Source organism: Taudactylus pleione, unplaced genomic scaffold, assembly GCF_031769625.1.
Source record: "Taudactylus pleione unplaced genomic scaffold, aTauple2 ptg000016l, whole genome shotgun sequence".
Taxonomy (NCBI): domain Eukaryota; kingdom Metazoa; phylum Chordata; class Amphibia; order Anura; family Myobatrachidae; genus Taudactylus; species Taudactylus pleione.
Window position 1 is genome coordinate 46,272,037 of NW_028284418.1, and position 17,178 is coordinate 46,289,214.

The 17,178-nt window shown below is 46.3% G+C and overlaps 1 protein-coding gene across 19 annotated transcripts in view; it reads left to right on the forward strand.

Annotated features, from left to right (window-relative positions):
- SORBS1 (sorbin and SH3 domain containing 1) overlaps positions 1-17,178 on the forward strand; it is a 434,665-nt gene that overhangs the window by 277,788 nt on the left and 139,699 nt on the right. For all 19 annotated transcript variants that reach the window (XM_088475931.1, XM_088475933.1, XM_088475925.1 and 16 more), the window contains 2 exons: positions 13,878-13,927; positions 15,882-15,950. In XM_088475931.1, the coding sequence (XP_088332057.1) occupies positions 13,918-13,927; positions 15,882-15,950 (79 nt within the window). In that variant the 5' untranslated portion in view covers positions 13,878-13,917. The remainder of the gene's footprint in view (positions 1-13,877; positions 13,928-15,881; positions 15,951-17,178) is intronic.

Below are 17,178 nucleotides of genomic sequence, written 5' to 3' on the forward strand. Positions count from 1 at the left end.
TAACTGGTGATAAATAAATAAATAAATAATATGTTTGCTTGTTAAGCTTGTTTTAAACTTAAAATGTAGTCTTTTCATCAATAGCAGTGTCCCCTGGTTTCCTGTATAATAAGGAGACCAAAACAAAATCTAGAAGTGTGTACAGGATAGTATTACATTGGAGAGTGACTATAGTTGTGATCTCTGTAACGTTGCTATGGTTTGCTGGCTGTAGCTGAATGACAGGTGCCAGAACTTGGAAAGGTCTTCATACTGGACGGCTCCATGGAGGGTAACCCTCCTCCACTGTCATCATGTTCACTATTGCCAGACACCTCCTGAAATTATGACCACCCACTGCTCTGTTGTGGCTGATAAACACGGGAATTCATTTCTGGTGTAAAGCCTGGTACTGTAAATGCAATGTAGCTCTGACAAATCTTTGTATCCCTTTATGTCTATTCCACCATTGGCTGCTTTTTTATCTGTTTGTTAGTATTTGGTGCAATGCATTGCAGTTCTGTAGGAATGCTCTGTAATTACATGGTACACTGTCCTGTGAGAATATACTTTTTGATCAATTCATCTAGCTGTAAGTGGAGCTGCAAATAAAAATGACAAAGTCTGGAGGTACCATAAGTACAGTATATAACTACTTATTTGCAGAACCTGTGACGTTGATAGGTGTCAGCGGTGTGTAATAGAGGTCAGTCCACACAATTAATAGCTTAACCAGAGATTGGTTTATTAACAAGGTAGAACACAGGATGCTAGTCAGCACAGGGTTACTGCAGGAATACATTGCAGGAACATACAGTATGACAGATCAAGCCAGGAGCTGGTTAGTGCGGGTGGTGTGCGGTATCTGGAGCATACACCTACACAAACAGACAGTGGTGGCAGAGCAGTTTATATAGTACCCAGGGGTAGTGACACAGTGGTGGCAGAGGAGTGAATATAGTACCCAGGGGTAGTGACACAGTGGTGGCAGAGCAGTGTATATAGTACCCAGGGGTAGTAACACAGTGGTGGCAGAGCAGTGTATATAGTACCCAGGGGTAGTGACACAGTGGTGGCAGAGCAGTGTATATAGTACCCAGGGGTAGTGACACAGTGGTGGCAGAGCAGTGTATATAGTACCCAGGGGTAGTGACACAGTGGTGTATATGGGGTGATTCAATTGGGCGCAAGGTGTAATGGGGTAATAAACCTCACGCCCAATTTTGGATTACAACGGATATGCGCGCTCCTGTTACCTGCGGTATCTAATTAAACAAAAAACAGTTGCAGGGTTTTCAGAGCTGAAAACCCTGTTGCACGTAAAAAAAGGATAACAAATGATATTCACCTGTCTGGGGGTCTCAGGTGGTCTCTGCGGCTCCCGGTGGCCTCCTCTCCATCTTGTCACTGGGGAGGAGGTTGCTGGGAGTCCCGGGGGCTGCTGGCAGGGCCTGCTGGAATAATGTGTAGTGTGGACCGCACATAAGTGCTATCCACACTACACTACTAGTAAAAAACACACAGCCGCCGGCGCCGGCAGCTGTGTGTTTGTTTTAGCAGCCGATGAGAGTCAGACCGACTCTCATCGGCTGCTGCGCCCACTGCCGGAGCTGGGCTGGAGCTCACTCATAAGCTCCATTTTCCGGCTCTCGCAGTGGGTGATTAGAGAGATGTCATGACGTCTCTCCCATCATGCAGAGCGGGCCGACCTGGGACGACACCGGACAGGGGAGCAGATGCCGGAGCCGGGATTAAGGTAAGTGGAGGTTTTTGTTTTTTCTTTCTGTGTGTGTCTGTCTGGCCGGGGGGGGGAGGGGGTTGGAGGACTACTACTACGGGCACTGCTGGAGGGACTACTGCAGGCACTGCACACTGGTGGGGACCACTACTGGGGGCACTGCCTAGAGGGGGATTACTACTAGGGGTACTGCTAGGGTGACTACTACTTAGGGCACTGCTGGGTGGGGACTGCTACTGGGGGCACTGCTGGGTGGGGACTGCTACTGGGGGCACTGCTGGGGGGACTATTACTGGGGGCACTGCTGGGGGGGACTGCTATGGGGGGCACTGCTGGGAGGACTACTACTGGGGGCACTGCTGGGAGGACTACTACTGGGGGCAGTACATGGGGGGGACAACTACTAGTGGCACTGCTGGGGGGAGGAGTACTACTAAGGGCACTGCTGGGGGGACTACTACTGGGGGCACTGCACTGGTGGGACCGCTACTGGGGGCTCTGCATAGGGAGGGATTACTGCTGGGGCACTGCTGCGTGGGGTCTACTACCAGGGGCACTGCTGGGGGAGGGCTGCTACTGGGGGGATTACTACTGGGGGCACTTCAGGTGGGGAGACTACTACTGGGAGCTCTGCATAGGGGGGCCACTACTGGGGGTACTGCATAGGTGGGACCACTACTGGGGGGCATTGCATAGGTGGGACCACTACTGAGGGCACTAATGGGGGAACTGCATAGGGGGGCCACTACTGGGGGCACTGTATACGGGGCACTACTGGAGGCACTGTATAGGTGGGACCACTACTGGGGGCATTGCATAGGGGGGGGACCACTACTGCCGGCACTAATGGGGGAACTGCATAGGGGGCCACTACTGGGGGCACTGTATAAGGGGCACTACTGGAGGCACTGTATAAGGGCTTGTGTAGCTATCGAGGGTGGGGGTGGCGTAAGGCTGAAGAAATGCCTATGGTGCCAAGAAACCTTGCACCGGCCCTGGCTGCTGGGAGGCTTTGGGGGCTGCTGGGAGATGTAGCTTTCCCAGCGCTGGCTACAGGGGGAAATACACTTACATGGGGGAAGGGGGGGGTCACACCCACACACACACACACACACACACACAGACATACACACACTCATGCACAAACTCACTCATGCAAACTTACAAACACTCATATAATTACCCTGCTGCAGAGGACCCCCGCCTCCCGACGTTGGATGCAGAAGATACCACTTCGGAAGGTGAGTAATTAAGGACTAATTAATCTAATTGGAAACATTAAATTGCTTAATTAATCCTCCTTGGGTGCTGCCGGGGTCACAGAGCAAGTCCCACTGTTTTTTTTCTAAAATGAATGATTTTAGGAAAACGTCAGACTTGTTCTGGAGGTCCAAGAAAAAAGACGCTGTGATTTCTATAGAAGAGTCCCATTTTCAGTCCCCTAATTGAATAGCAAAACCCAGCACCACGGGGTATTTTAAATTTCCCACCCGCAATTGGTATCCACCCGATAAGAGCTATCCTTTGAGATGGCACCGGACAGAGGGACTTCTGGGTTTAACACCCAGAAGCCCCTCTGGCGTCCTTCTGCGTATGCGCAGAAGGCCGCAAGCCGCGGGGGGTGATGGGAGGGATCCAATCAGATCCCTCCCAGCCTGGATCTATTACCTCCCAGACTCCCAGCCCATAGACTTCTATTGGGTAACGCCACCTGAAGGTGGCTTTACCCATCATGAGGTAACACCGGAATACATTTGGGTAAAGCAGTAAAGCCCCCAAAAACTGCATTTTCGGGGGTTTACTGCATTTTCACCATTAGTACATCCTGGCCTGTGGCACAGTCTCTCTCAGGAGACACTCAGAGGGAATGGGTATGATATACCGCCGGCCGCATGGTCTGATGATTCCCGTCAGCGTCAGCCCGACAGGAGCAGAGTGCGATGCAGCGGAAGCCCGACAGTGCTGGAAATCCCGATCGTGGATAGGTAAGTATCCACTAACCTAACCCCCCTAACCCTCCTTAGGGGTGTCCAACCCTAACTTCCCCCCCAAGTGCCTAACCCTAATCCCCCCTCTAAGTGCCTAACCCTAACCACACCCTTCCCCGCTGCCTAAACCTAAGTCCCCCCCGGGGGTGCCTATCCCTAACCCTCCCTCCCCCTAGCCTAACCCTAACCCTCCCAGGGGGGTGCCTAATGCTAAGTCCCCCCCCGGGAGCCCTAAACCTAACCCTCACCCCCCCCGCGGCTGTCCGCTCGCTGCGCCCGGCATCACTACGATCGTGATGCCGGGCGCTGGTCTCCTGGCGTCGGGGAAATCCAGACGCCCGGCATTTCACCCTCGCCAGGATAAGACAGTCGGGAAGCAGGCTGCCGGTATATAGGCAGTCGGCTTCCCGATTGCTTCCCCACTCAGAGACATATCCTATGGGCAATGTAGAAGGAAGATGCATGGTTAAGCTGCGCAGTAGCGCATCAGGTTGGAAGTCTGGAAGTCACGTACATGACATAAGCGCACCTTTTTATTATTGTAGGTTTGTCTTTCTTTTTTTGTGATTTATTAACTATTGATGATAGGTAATACGATGTTAGACGTTTCTTCAGTGGTTCAGGTGCAAGCTTTTAAATCTGAATTTGGAAATGTCCCATTAATAAAAGCTTTACAAACAATGCTTGCCCGTGGAAGAGGCTGGCTTCCAACTTCTGGGCATTTCTGTGCTGTGTATTACTGTATGCTTGCACATGTACCCGCAAACGGAATTGGTGATAGCAATAGGCTTCATTTTCCATAAACATGCACTATCTGTATTTTATTCCAAGTTTATTGATTTGTTCATGCAGTCTTAAATATACAGTACATTACACTCATGAATTCCTGCTTAATACACAGAAAGTTATTTATGATTAATGCATAGAGTCCTTTTAAGAAGAATATTGATTCTACATGTGCCATACTATTTTATTCTAAGATTGTACAGTACAGCACTAATCCTATGTTACTTAAGGCTCTATTTAATAAATATTTAAAATCCCTATCTCCAGTAAAATGGGTACATAAGAACTGCCGCAACCCGTGAGTGTGTGTGTGTGTATGTGTGTGTGTGTGTATATATATATATATATATATATATATATATATATATATATATATATATTAGGGGTGTGCACCGGCCACTTTTCGTGTTTTGTGTTTTGGTTTTGGATCTGGATCTTTCTTCGTGTTTTGGATCTGGATTGGTTTTGCCAAAACCACCCTTGCGTGTTTTGGGTTCTGGGTTTTGTGTTTTGGATCTGTATTTTTTTGAAAAAAAGCATAAAAACAGCTAAAATCACAGAATTTGTAGGTTTTTCTGCTCCTATGCTATTATTAACCTCAATAACCTTAATTTCCACTCATTTCCAGTCTATTCTGAATACCTCACACCTCACAATAGTGTTTTTATGTCCAAAAGGTTGCACCGAGGTAGCTGGATGACTATGCTAAGCGACACAAGTGGGCGGCACAAACACGTGACCCATCTAGGCGTGAAACTGCAGTGGCAGACAGGATGGCATTGAAAAACTAGGCCCCAAACTGTACATAATGCAAAGAAAAAAAAGAGGTGCAAGATGGAATTGTCCTTGGGCCCTCCCACCCACCCTTATGTTGTATAAACAGGACATGCACACTTTAACAAACCAATCATTTCAGCGCCAGGGTCTGCCACACAACTGTGGCTGAAATGATTGGTTCGTTTGGGCCCCCACAAAACAAGCTGGCAATTTATCTGTCCCTGCACAAACTGGCTCTACGGAGGCAAGATGTCATCCTCATCCTCCTCATCCACCGATTCCTCACCCTCTTCAGTGTGTACATCCTCATCCTCACAGAGTATTAATTCGTCCCTGCTGGAACCACAGGTCCCTCTGTACGTTCTGGAGGCTGGTCTCCCTGGAAGAGTTGATAATTCATTTTATGAACATCATCTTCTCCACATTTTGTGGAAGCAACCTCCTACGCCTTTCGCTGACAAGGTTCCCGGCTGCACTAAACACTCTTTCGGAGTACACACTGGAGGGGGGGCAACTCAGGTAAAATAGAGCCAGTTTGTACAGGGACCTCCAAATTGCTTCTTTTTCCTGCCAGTACAGGTACGGACTGTCTGACATGCCTACTTGGATGCTGTCACCGATGTAATCCTTTAACAGACAGACGCACGCTTGTCGCTGCTGCTTTGAGGATTCAAGTGCGGCTACAGCCCACACAATTCACAAAGACAGAAAAAAAAAAGAATATTTTTATTGTTTGTGGAGCACACTTTGAGGGTTACACCACCCTTTAACAGACAGACGCACGCTTGTCGCTGCTGCTTTGAGGATGCAAGTGCGGCTACAGCCCACACAATTCACAAAGACAGAAAAAAGAAGAAGAATATTTTAATTGTTTGTGTAGAACACTTTGAGGTGTCACCACCCTTTAACAGACAGACGCACGCTTGTCGCTGCTGCTTTAAGGATGCAGGTGCGGCTACAGCCCACACATTTCACAAAGACCAAAAAAAAAAGAACAATATTTTAATTGTTTGTGTAGAACACTTTGAGGTGTCACCACCCTTTAACAGACAGACGCACGCTTGTCGCTGCTGCTTTAAGGATGCAGGTGCGGCTACAGCCCACACAATTCACATAGACAGAAAAAAAAAGAACAATATTTTAATTGTTTGTGTAGCACACTTTGAGGGTGTCACCACCCTTTAACAGACAGACGCACGCTTGTCGCTGCTGCTTTGAGGATGCAAGTGTGGCTACATCGCACACAAGTCACAAACACATTAAAAAAATAGTTTTTTATTTTTTGGAACACTTTGAGAGTTACACCACCCTTTAACAGACAGACGCACGCTTGTCGCTGCTGCTTTAAGGATGCAGGTGCGGCTACAGCCCACACATTTCACAAAGACCGAAAAAAAAAGAACAATATTTTAATTGTTTGTGTAGAACACTTTGAGGGTGTCACCACCCTTTAACAGACAGACGCACGCTTGTCGCTGCTGCTTTAAGGATGCAGGTGCGGCTACAGCCCACACAATTCACATAGACAGAAAAAAGAATATTTTTATTGTTTGTGTAGCACACTTTGAGGGTGTCACCACCCTTTAACAGACAGACGCACGCTTGTCGCTGCTGCTTTAAGGATGCAGGTGCGGCTACATCGCACACAAGTCACAAACACATTAAAAAAATAGTTTTTTATTTTTTGGAGCACTTTGAGAGTTACACCACCCTTTAACAGACAGACGCACGCTTGTCGCTGCTGCTTTAAGGATGCAGGTGCGGCTACAGCCCACACATTTCACAAAGACCGAAAAAAAAAGAACAATATTTTAATTGTTTGTGTAGAACACTTTGAGGGTGTCACCACCCTTTAACAGACAGACGCACGCTTGTCGCTGCTGCTTTAAGGATGCAGGTGCGGCTACAGCCCACACATTTCACAAAGACCGAAAAAAAAAGAACAATATTTTAATTGTTTGTGTAGAACACTTTGAGGGTGTCACCACCCTTTAACAGACAGACGCACGCTTGTCGCTGCTGCTTTAAGGATGCAGGTGCGGCTACAGCCCACACATTTCACAAAGACCAAAAAAAAAAGAACAATATTTTAATTGTTTGTGTAGCACACTTTGAGGGTGTCACCACCCTTTAACAGACAGACGCACGCTTGTCGCTGCTGCTTTAAGGATGCAGGTGCGGCTACAGCTCACACAATTCACAAAGACAGAAAAAAAAAGAACAATATTTTAATTGTTTGTGTAGCACACTTTGAGGGTGTCACCACCCTTTAACAGACAGACGCACGCTTGTCGCTGCTGCTTTAAGGATGCAGGTGCGGCTACAGCCCACACATTTCACAAAGACCAAAAAAAAAAGAACAATATTTTAATTGTTTGTGTAGCACACTTTGAGGGTGTCACCACCCTTTAACAGACAGACGCACGCTTGTCGCTGCTGCTTTGAGGATGCAGGTGGAATCTAGACGGGATTTGGAACCGAGGACACACTACCTCCATCAATTGTCTAAATCCCACTGCACTAATGTCGGATACCGGACGCACGTCTAACACCAACATAGCAGTCAAGGCCTCAGTTATACGTTTTGCTTCAGGATGACTGCTGTCGTACTTCATCCTCATCGCTAGGGACTGTTGGAGGGTCAATTGTTTAGTAAAAGTAGTGATGTTCCTACTTCCTCTCTGGGATGATGAACAACTCCCAGCAGCAGCAACAGCACTAGGAGGAAGTGGTTCTTGATCTTTCCCTATTTTATTTTTATCGGAGAAAGTTTGGTCCTCCATTTATGTTATATTGATATATATACGTGCGGCTAAAGCGCACACAAACACAGAAAATATTATTTTATTTTTGCTGGAGAGTAGTGCACTTTGTGGGTTACACCACCCTTTAAGAAATGAGCCAGCCGGCTCTTTACTTATGGGACACAGGCGCACGCTTGGCGCTGCTCCTTTGTTGACGCACGTGCAGCCACAGTGCACACAATTCACAAACACAGAAAATAATTTTTTTTTTGGTTTGGACTGGAGTGTACTTTCGGGGGTTACAGCACCCTTAACGGTCAAGCCAGCCGGCCCTTTACTTATGACACAGGCGCACGCTTGGCACTACTTTGTTGATGCACGTGCGGCTACTGCGCACACAATTCACAAACACAGAAAATAATTTTTTTTTTGGTTTGGACTGGAGTGTACTTTCGGGGGTTACAGCACCCTTAATGGTCAAGCCAGCCGGCCCTTTACTTATGACACAGGCGCACGCTTGGCACTACTTTGTTGATGCACGTGCGGCTACTGCGCACACAATTCACAAACACAGAAAATAATTTTTTTTTTGGTTTGGACTGGAGTGTACTTTCGGGGGTACAGCACCCTTAACGGTCAAGCCAGCCGGCCCTTTACTTATGACACAGGCGCACGCTTGGCACTACTTTGTTGATGCACGTGCGGCTACTGCGCACACAATTCACAAACACAGAAAATAATTTTTTTTTTGGTTTGGACTGGAGTGTACTTTCGGGGGTTACAGCACCCTTAACGGTCAAGCCAGCCGGCCCTTTACTTATGACACAGGCGCACGCTTGGCACTACTTTGTTGATGCACGTGCGGCTACTGCGCACACAATTCACAAACACAGAAAATAATTTTTTTTTTGGTTTGGACTGGAGTGTACTTTCGGGGGTTACAGCACCCTTAACGGTCAAGCCAGCCGGCCCTTTACTTATGACACAGGCGCACGCTTGGCACTACTTTGTTGATGCACGTGCGGCTACCGCGCACACAATTCACAAACACAGAAAATAATTTTTTTTTGGTTTGGACTGGAGTGTACTTTCGGGGGTTACAGCACCCTTTAACGGTCAAGCCAGCCGGCCCTTTACTTATGACACAGGCGCACGCTTGGCACTACTTTGTTGATGCACGTGCGGCTACTGCGCACACAATTCACAAACACAGAAAATATATTATTTTTTTAGCACTTGGGGGGAGCACCCCTGATGGACAGAGCACCCCCTGGACAACACTGCAGCACTCCTTTAGGACTGGGACACTGCACAGGACTTTGGAGTGGACACAGCCCCTATGGAGAACTGACTGCACAACACAGTCCAGCCAGCCCCTATGGACTTTGAAGTAGTGGACACAGCCCCTATTAACAACAGCAGCACAGCACAACACAGCCAGCCCCTATGGACTTTGAAGTAGTGGACAACAGCAGCACTACACTACACTACACTACACAGCCCTAACTCCCACCCTCCCTCTTCACTGTCCACAGCCGAGTGAGAAAATGGCGCCGACGTGGGTACCTTATATAGGATCCAAAACCCGCGAGACTCGGAAGGCGGGATGATGACGTTTTGCCTCGATTTCAGATCCGAGTCAGGCGGGAAAAGTCGAGCCTGATTCGGATCGGACTCGGATCGGGGGGGCTCGGGGGGGTTCGGATTTCAGAAATCCGAACCCGCTCACCCCTAATATATATATATATTATATGAGAGAGAGAGGAGGGTTATGGAGCTTCACCCATAATTACAGAAAGTATTGTAGATAGAGGGAAAAAATGAAATAACCGTATACATGTGAAGAAACTATCACCAATTGGGGGTTTATTAAACCCTTCCCCGATCACTTTTTTGTGGGTGGCAACTTGTTCATCAGTACACCGATAGGTAGGTCGGTGAAGTAATCTGGAATGTGGTGAAGATAAAACAAGCGCCTTATAGAAGCGTATCTGTGCAGGACGGGTTCTTCGCAATGTCAGTGCTTTTGCACGTGGACGATGATTTTTCTTACTGACCATGCATCGGAGTCGCACTGCGCATGTGCCACAATGGTCTTGTGATGGCCGTCATAGAGTGGATTTATTCACAAAGTGATTGGCAGTCAGAGACCTTTTGTGGGTGGTAACGGGGGTGGCGACTCAAATGCAGGCATGTCGGTGGGGTCACAGCTTGCCATGCACAGATGTTAGCTCCGTCAGATGTTCTGCATGACCATAGGATTACTCAGAAGTCTGATGATCAACCGATTTGTGCCTGACGATTGTGCCCTTGTACACAAGCGGCAGATCCGCGATGCTGCCAGTGGAATCTCAATACAAATTCCAGTGGCTGCGACATTTGCATATTTTTGCACAGCTGCTGCGTATGGGAACGCAGCAGCGACGGCACTTGTGTCCATCTCTGATCCAAGCCCTATGGGCTTGATACAGAGCCGCTCGCTAGATGCGATCGCTCGCATGATGTGTATGCAAATTGCGTAGGCAGTGCAATCGCACAGCAATGCATTAGCACGCCCAGTATTCCTTAGAGAGCGATCACATAGTATATGCAGACACCCACCAGCCTGTCTTAAGACGCCCACTTGTGCACGTCATGTCCAGGAAGTGTATGAAACCATCGGTACATCGGGTAACATCGGATGCGATCGCAACGCTTGATGTTGACCATACCTTGCTGCAAGCACTGCGAGCACTTCAGTGTAAAAACAAGCCAGGTGACATGTACTATGATGCTGTCTTTAATTATGCACACCTCTAAAACGCTGTTGCGAGCGAATGCATTGTGAACTTTCGCTAAGGTATGCGCACGTGCACTGTAATGTATACGCATGCGCACAATGCATACAGACTGAATACCAGCAGCAGCAGCGAGGGTATGCATCTTAGCGAGCGGGTCTGAATGAGCTCCTGTATTCACACAAACAGCCATAATTTGGCAAATCAGAAATTCACATATTGAATCCTGGTGGTTTTGTGTTATATGTTCCTATTTTCTGTGTTTTGTGTGGCAGTGTGTAGTGGGTATGGGGAGTGGTTACTAATTGGCCAGGCTTGTCCAGGGCAACCTGTTCAGGCAGACACATTCCTCTCTGCACGGCAGCAGAGTGCATAGTATCTTTCATTCTGTATTTCCTGGTGACCCTGGTTTTATGCACTTACTAGGATTGTGCAACAATTGTCCCTTGCCTTGGTGCTATTACTGAAAGGGAGCTTACTTGTTTGACACGTTAGTGGCTACAGTACACTGTGGGCATGTAGTAATGTATACTGTAAGAGTAGTAGCTGTGTACTTTATACTGTGGGTTTCGTGACGGACATCGCAGCTCTTTGCACAGGACCGGATTAAGGCTTGTGGGAGTCCCTACCAATAAAATTGTCAATACGATATACTGGCGTTGTTATTAAAAAATAGAAAGTGTAATACTGCCAGCAATACAAATCTGATAAACACAATGTAGTGCCTCCAGTTCACATATGCCATTGTGCCCCCCCCCCCCACCACACACACACTGTTGGTGTAGTTATGTGCGCAGGCTCCCTGTGTGTGGGGGACCCTGGGCGACTGGCCCGACTGCCCTGTCGTTAATCCAGCCCTGTCCTTGCATCCTCCATGTTTTTCTAATCAGAGCATGGAAAATGCATTCCAAAATGTGTTTAATGTGTTTTTAACAATTTTTCTTTTGCTCTGAGTTTATTAAATTGGCTGAATGGGAACAGATAAAACTGCTTTGTGCACAATTGGAAATATGGCAATGAGACCATATTCTGTCAATACTGGCAACACACAGAGGGGAATTGTGCCATACAAGTCACTTTGTGATAATTGACAGAATATTTTACTGATTTTCATGCGTGCAAATGTCTGGAAACCAGACAAAAAGGGCTTAGGTGTGACTTAGGTCTATGAATGGGCCAAGAACAGTGCTCCTTGTCCTAACCCCCATGCAAAATGTGTAGCTGATGGGTGCGCCTTAACTAAGTAGTGTAGATTTAACCCAGTCTTTTTATACTACCCAAAAACAATCTTAAACAACTGTGACCTGTAAGGAATGTTGTTTATGTGGTATGTGAATTTTACTAACCAGAACATGTTAATTATTCAGAATCATTTTACCCCCTTTATTACAGCATACAGTATGGAGGGAGACTTAAAATACTAAGCACCATTCTGCTCTGAATAGTGATGAACACTGGGCCTGATTCAGAGCAGCTCGTAAGCGGCCGCTCGTTCGCTACGAGCGATGTTCGCACATCTGCGCATGCGTATGGGTCGTAATGCGCATGCGCCAACCAGTCAGTGCAGTCGGAAATCGTGTGTTCGTAAAATTGCGAGTGCCTGCTAATTTGAGTGACAGGATGAGGCGTTTGTGGGTGGTAACAGGGGAAGGTGCTTGACAACGGGGAGTGGAGATCCGAATGCAGGCGTGCCAAACGGTCAAAACGGACGTTTTAAGGGTGTGCATAATTAACAAAGCAGCGTCATCGATCACGTCACTTGGTTGTTTCTTAGCCTGAACTGTTCGCATGATTGCGGTAGGAAAATCCAATCACAAGCACGGCGAGCAGTTCAGACGCCTTTCGATGTACTCGATTAATCTAATAAATAGCGGAAATGACGTATGATGCGAGCGGCCAGGGGGCGTCTTTACAAAATAGCGAGCGCATATTTCGTTCGCTCGCTCAGATATAGAGGCATCAACAGACCGCAAAGAGCGAGCGCTCAATTTAAATAGCCAGCCCCTTTTTCTGAACGAGCGAGCGCAAATAGCGTCCGGATCTGAATCAGGCCCACAGTTCTTATAGGAAATTATTTCCAGGCACTGCATTCAATAAGTAAGATTGTTTACAAAAAGTGGATCCACTTTTGACATTAGGTCGACATTCTATCAGCTCAACATGTCAACCGTGTAGACATGATGAATCTCAACATAACAGACCACCTCCATTAAGCAGCGGTGGACAAAAGCAGGTGGATAAATGGAAGACAAGGGGGGGGTCAAAGGACAAGTGGGCACTGTGTTGTTGGAGCAAGCCATACACACTAAGAGGGGGGAGAAGTGCACAGGGAGGAGACAGAGAGACTTGTGCACATATGAAGAGACAGGTAATGCATAAACTCATGTGACCCTACTGACATAGAAGTTCTACAGAGCCCAGTTCTCTGTGAAGGAAGCCTTACAGAGGATGAGAATGGAGGGGGAAGTAGAGGAGCAGTTGGGGGGGGGTGCACATTAAGCAGTACAAGCTTGTGCAAATGGCTGCTTCTCTAAGGCAAGAGGCAACATGCATCCAAGTTTTCAAAGATGCCAGCCCAAATAATTTGATTTGAGAATGGACCACTTGTGGCACCTCAGAGTGTGTTGGGGCGCCTCAGGGCAATAGTTGGGAAGCACTGCGTCAGGGACAACATCTGCTCCCACTGCTACACCCACAAATATGCCACTGCATGAAACTAGTTTATAGGTCAATATGTTCACTTTCATAAAAGAAAATTTCTACTTGACACATAATTGATACAAAATGTAAGTTTACTAGTAAGATGACCATTTATTTATCCCCATCTCCTGCTGTCTATCTGGCATGTGAACTAGCAGACTATCTGATTCATGACTTCATCTCTATTGGTATTTCATAAGCAATGTTAGGATTTATAAGTTAGGGAGATGGGGACACCATAAATGGGCATATGAGCTGAATAAGGCTCAGGAAGTTCTACTGGCAGATTTTTTACATGTCTTCTAACTTATGACAGAAGATAATGGTGACAAAAGCTGCGAAACAGTCCAGCATGAGATAAACATTTGTCTTTTCCCTTTTCGAATAGAAACATCCAAACACTGAATGAGACTTGGACGGCTCACAGCATGAGTTCTGGTGAGTTCATCTCTTGTTCTGCACAATGTGTTCTGTAGTCTGGAGGGGACAGCTCTTCTGCACCTCATGCACTAACCTAAGTTACTAACGCATGAAGCAGTTATTTTTTATATTCTGTAAATTTAAATATAATATATTATTAGAATTAAGTACTTTTGATTATATTTCCTAGTTTCTGTATGTTCTTCTTTAGTATGTTGCTTACTATGCAGAATCTCAAAGGCTTATTTACAATAGTACGAATCCACAGTGCCACATTGGTGGCATCTGTGAGGATACAAAAGTTTGCACTTGTCTATGGGAGGAATGTGAGGGATCAGCCAATACAGAATTGCCGTCCAAGGGCACCTAGTTTTCAACTGAAATGGAAAAATAATAATCTAATTTTGAAAGATGGACTAATTTTAATGAATTGGACAAAAAGTGCATTTAGGGAGGTGTTCCTCTTTTTTGTGGATACACAGCATCCACAAAAATACTAAAGGATCTAATTTAAAGGTGGCAATAAATGCTAAAGGATCTAATTTATTACCACCAGCTCAGGGGTGGCGTAAGCCAGGCCTCCTCTTAGGGGGGAATTCCGTTACTGGCGATGTTCGGCTGCACACATATTAGCCAGTCACGTAGCCCCTGACATCACAAATTTCCCTGCACTCCTCTATGGGATGTAAGGTGAATGGAACATTGCATCCATCCCGCCAAATTTATTTACCCTCTTAATTTTAGTTTTAACGCAACACATTTTGTAATTTCCAGATGCTTTTTGGTGAGAAGGCGCAACATCCTATTTAGTTTTTTTTGTGCTTTTCATAAATAAATGTGTATAAAAAAATAGAACCAAGAAGACTCAGTGATCCTATTCCCATTATGTGTGAAATGTTAGATTGCGCCCTTACTCAATCATGTGATCAGTATAGTAGATTTTGGCCCGTATTCAAATGCCGGCGAAAAGTCCGGATCCACGGAAAAGTATCGCGGATGACATCATTTCACCAGGCGGAAACTTTTCGCCATATTCAATTGCCAAGACGTTTTGCGTACGCGGAAAGTCAATGCAGTGTAATAGGCGAAAAAGTTTTGCCTATGAATATCCGGCGGAAAAAAGGGCAGAATTGTGGTTTCGGGGTGTAAAGGTGCGGAAACCACTCTGCACCCTTTGGACAGACCCCCAGAGGATGACTGTATTAAAAAAACTCAAAAAAAAAGAAGAACACCCCAAAAAAGCACTTTGGAAATGGGGGCGACAAAGTACAAACTTGGGGTACAAACGTAAAAACTAGCGAAATAAGCTTCTGGGGGATCTGCAAGTATGGGGGAGGTGTTTTATTGATTGCAGGCGCTTGCTGAAGGTGCGTTTTTAACGCTTTTTTAAGACTTCACTTTTGCGTTTTTTAACCATGCTTGCACCCATTTTCATGTACCCCAAATTTGCTGGGACTAGTTATTTTCTCCAAAACAAAAAAAATGCTAAATGCTATTCTTCACCACTTGTGCAAGGACGCTATATAGAAGCATTTGAAAGCATTTAAGTACCCCAAATAGCTCCAGGGGGGCTAATCGGGGACATCTATACTGATTTCCAATGTTATTGCATCTTTTGGGGGGTGTCATGCTGATTTCCCCAATTCTGCCAACACTTTTCGGCTGTTTGAGTTTCGCCGAGACGCGTTTTCATGTCCTTTGCAATCGAATATGGCGAATAGCGGGGGCGCGCGCGATAAGTTTCCGCGGCTAAAACACGCGAAGTCGGCGAAAAGTGCGGCATGCAAAAAAGTATCACGGGTCCAAAACTAATTGAATATGCCCCTTTGTTGGTAAAAATGCAATGCATGATAAGCAAATGAAAAATGTATCAATATTGCAAAACAAATATTTCAGTGACTGGCGGGAGAGCAGACAGCTTATATGTTTGGCAGCAAACTATCTTACTGTGACGTTTTTTTTAATTATACAGACAATGAAGTTACCATATCAAACAATGTGGTCAATGGAATAACACCCAGCTGCAACATGCAAGAAAAGGGTGAGTTATATCTCTATTCAGTTACCTCTTGCTACTGTCGCACATAGGGCCTGATTCAGAGGCGCTCGCTAGATGCGATCGCTCGCTCCCAGCATATGCAAATTCAGCGCACACCCAACAAGGCAGGTGATCGCACGCAAGGCATTAGCATGCCCACTATGTCTTGGCGAGCGATCACTTTGTGAATGCAGACGCCCATCCACCATTCATAAGACGCCCACTTGCGCACGTCATCTCCTGGAAGTGCATGAAAACACTGGTACATCGAGCACCATCGGATGTGCTTGCAGCACTTGAGGTTGACTATACCTTTCCGCAAGCACTGCGATCCCTTCAGTGTGAAATACAACCAGGTGACGTGTACAATGACGATGCCTGCTAATTATGCACGCCTATGAAACGGCGTTGAAACACTCAGACACGCCTCCATTCGTACTTCCACTCCCCCGTTTCAAGAGGCCTGCCCCTGTCACCACACACAAACGGCCTCTTCTGTCACTCACTCACTGGGCTGATCTGTTGCAGTGGTTCGCGCACGCGCAATGTGATGCATATGCATGCGCAGAATGCAAATATCACCCGGCAACGAGCGACCGCATCCTAGCGAGCAGGTCTGAATCAGGTCCATAGAGCAATGGTCACACTTTAGAACAAGATTATATTTTTTAACGGCCTCAATAGTTCCAGTATTTTTGTCGTAGATTGTAAACACTATGATGTTTTCTATGCCACATTGTTGCTTCTATTGATATCTACCACTTCTATCTCTCATTTACTCTGTGCAGATTGTGCCTAATGCACTGGTGAAATAAAAACATCACATTATTTTGTCAGAGTAGGTGCTGTCCCAGTAACAAATACCTATAATAGTCACAGCTGCTATTACTCCTTAATCTATGTTATATTCCAATATCATTCCACCATTTGGCTTCATATCAGTCAAAATTCTCATTTAAGAAGTTGGAAATCACGCATAGTTTCTATGTTTCTAGGAAGCAATGATCTATGTATGACGTATTGAAGCCCTTGCACTACCCCATCAAATATCTGCACTGCAAGCAATAGCCATGTGATGTCTTGTCCTGACAGTGATAGTGAACGTGCACCCATGGTAGTGTCTAGATTTAGAGTTATGCTGCAGGGGGGAGGGTTAGGGTTAGGCTGCATCATACTTGCCTACCCTCCTGAAAATCGGGTGCCGCTTCCGACCTCCCAGGAAGGCAGGCAA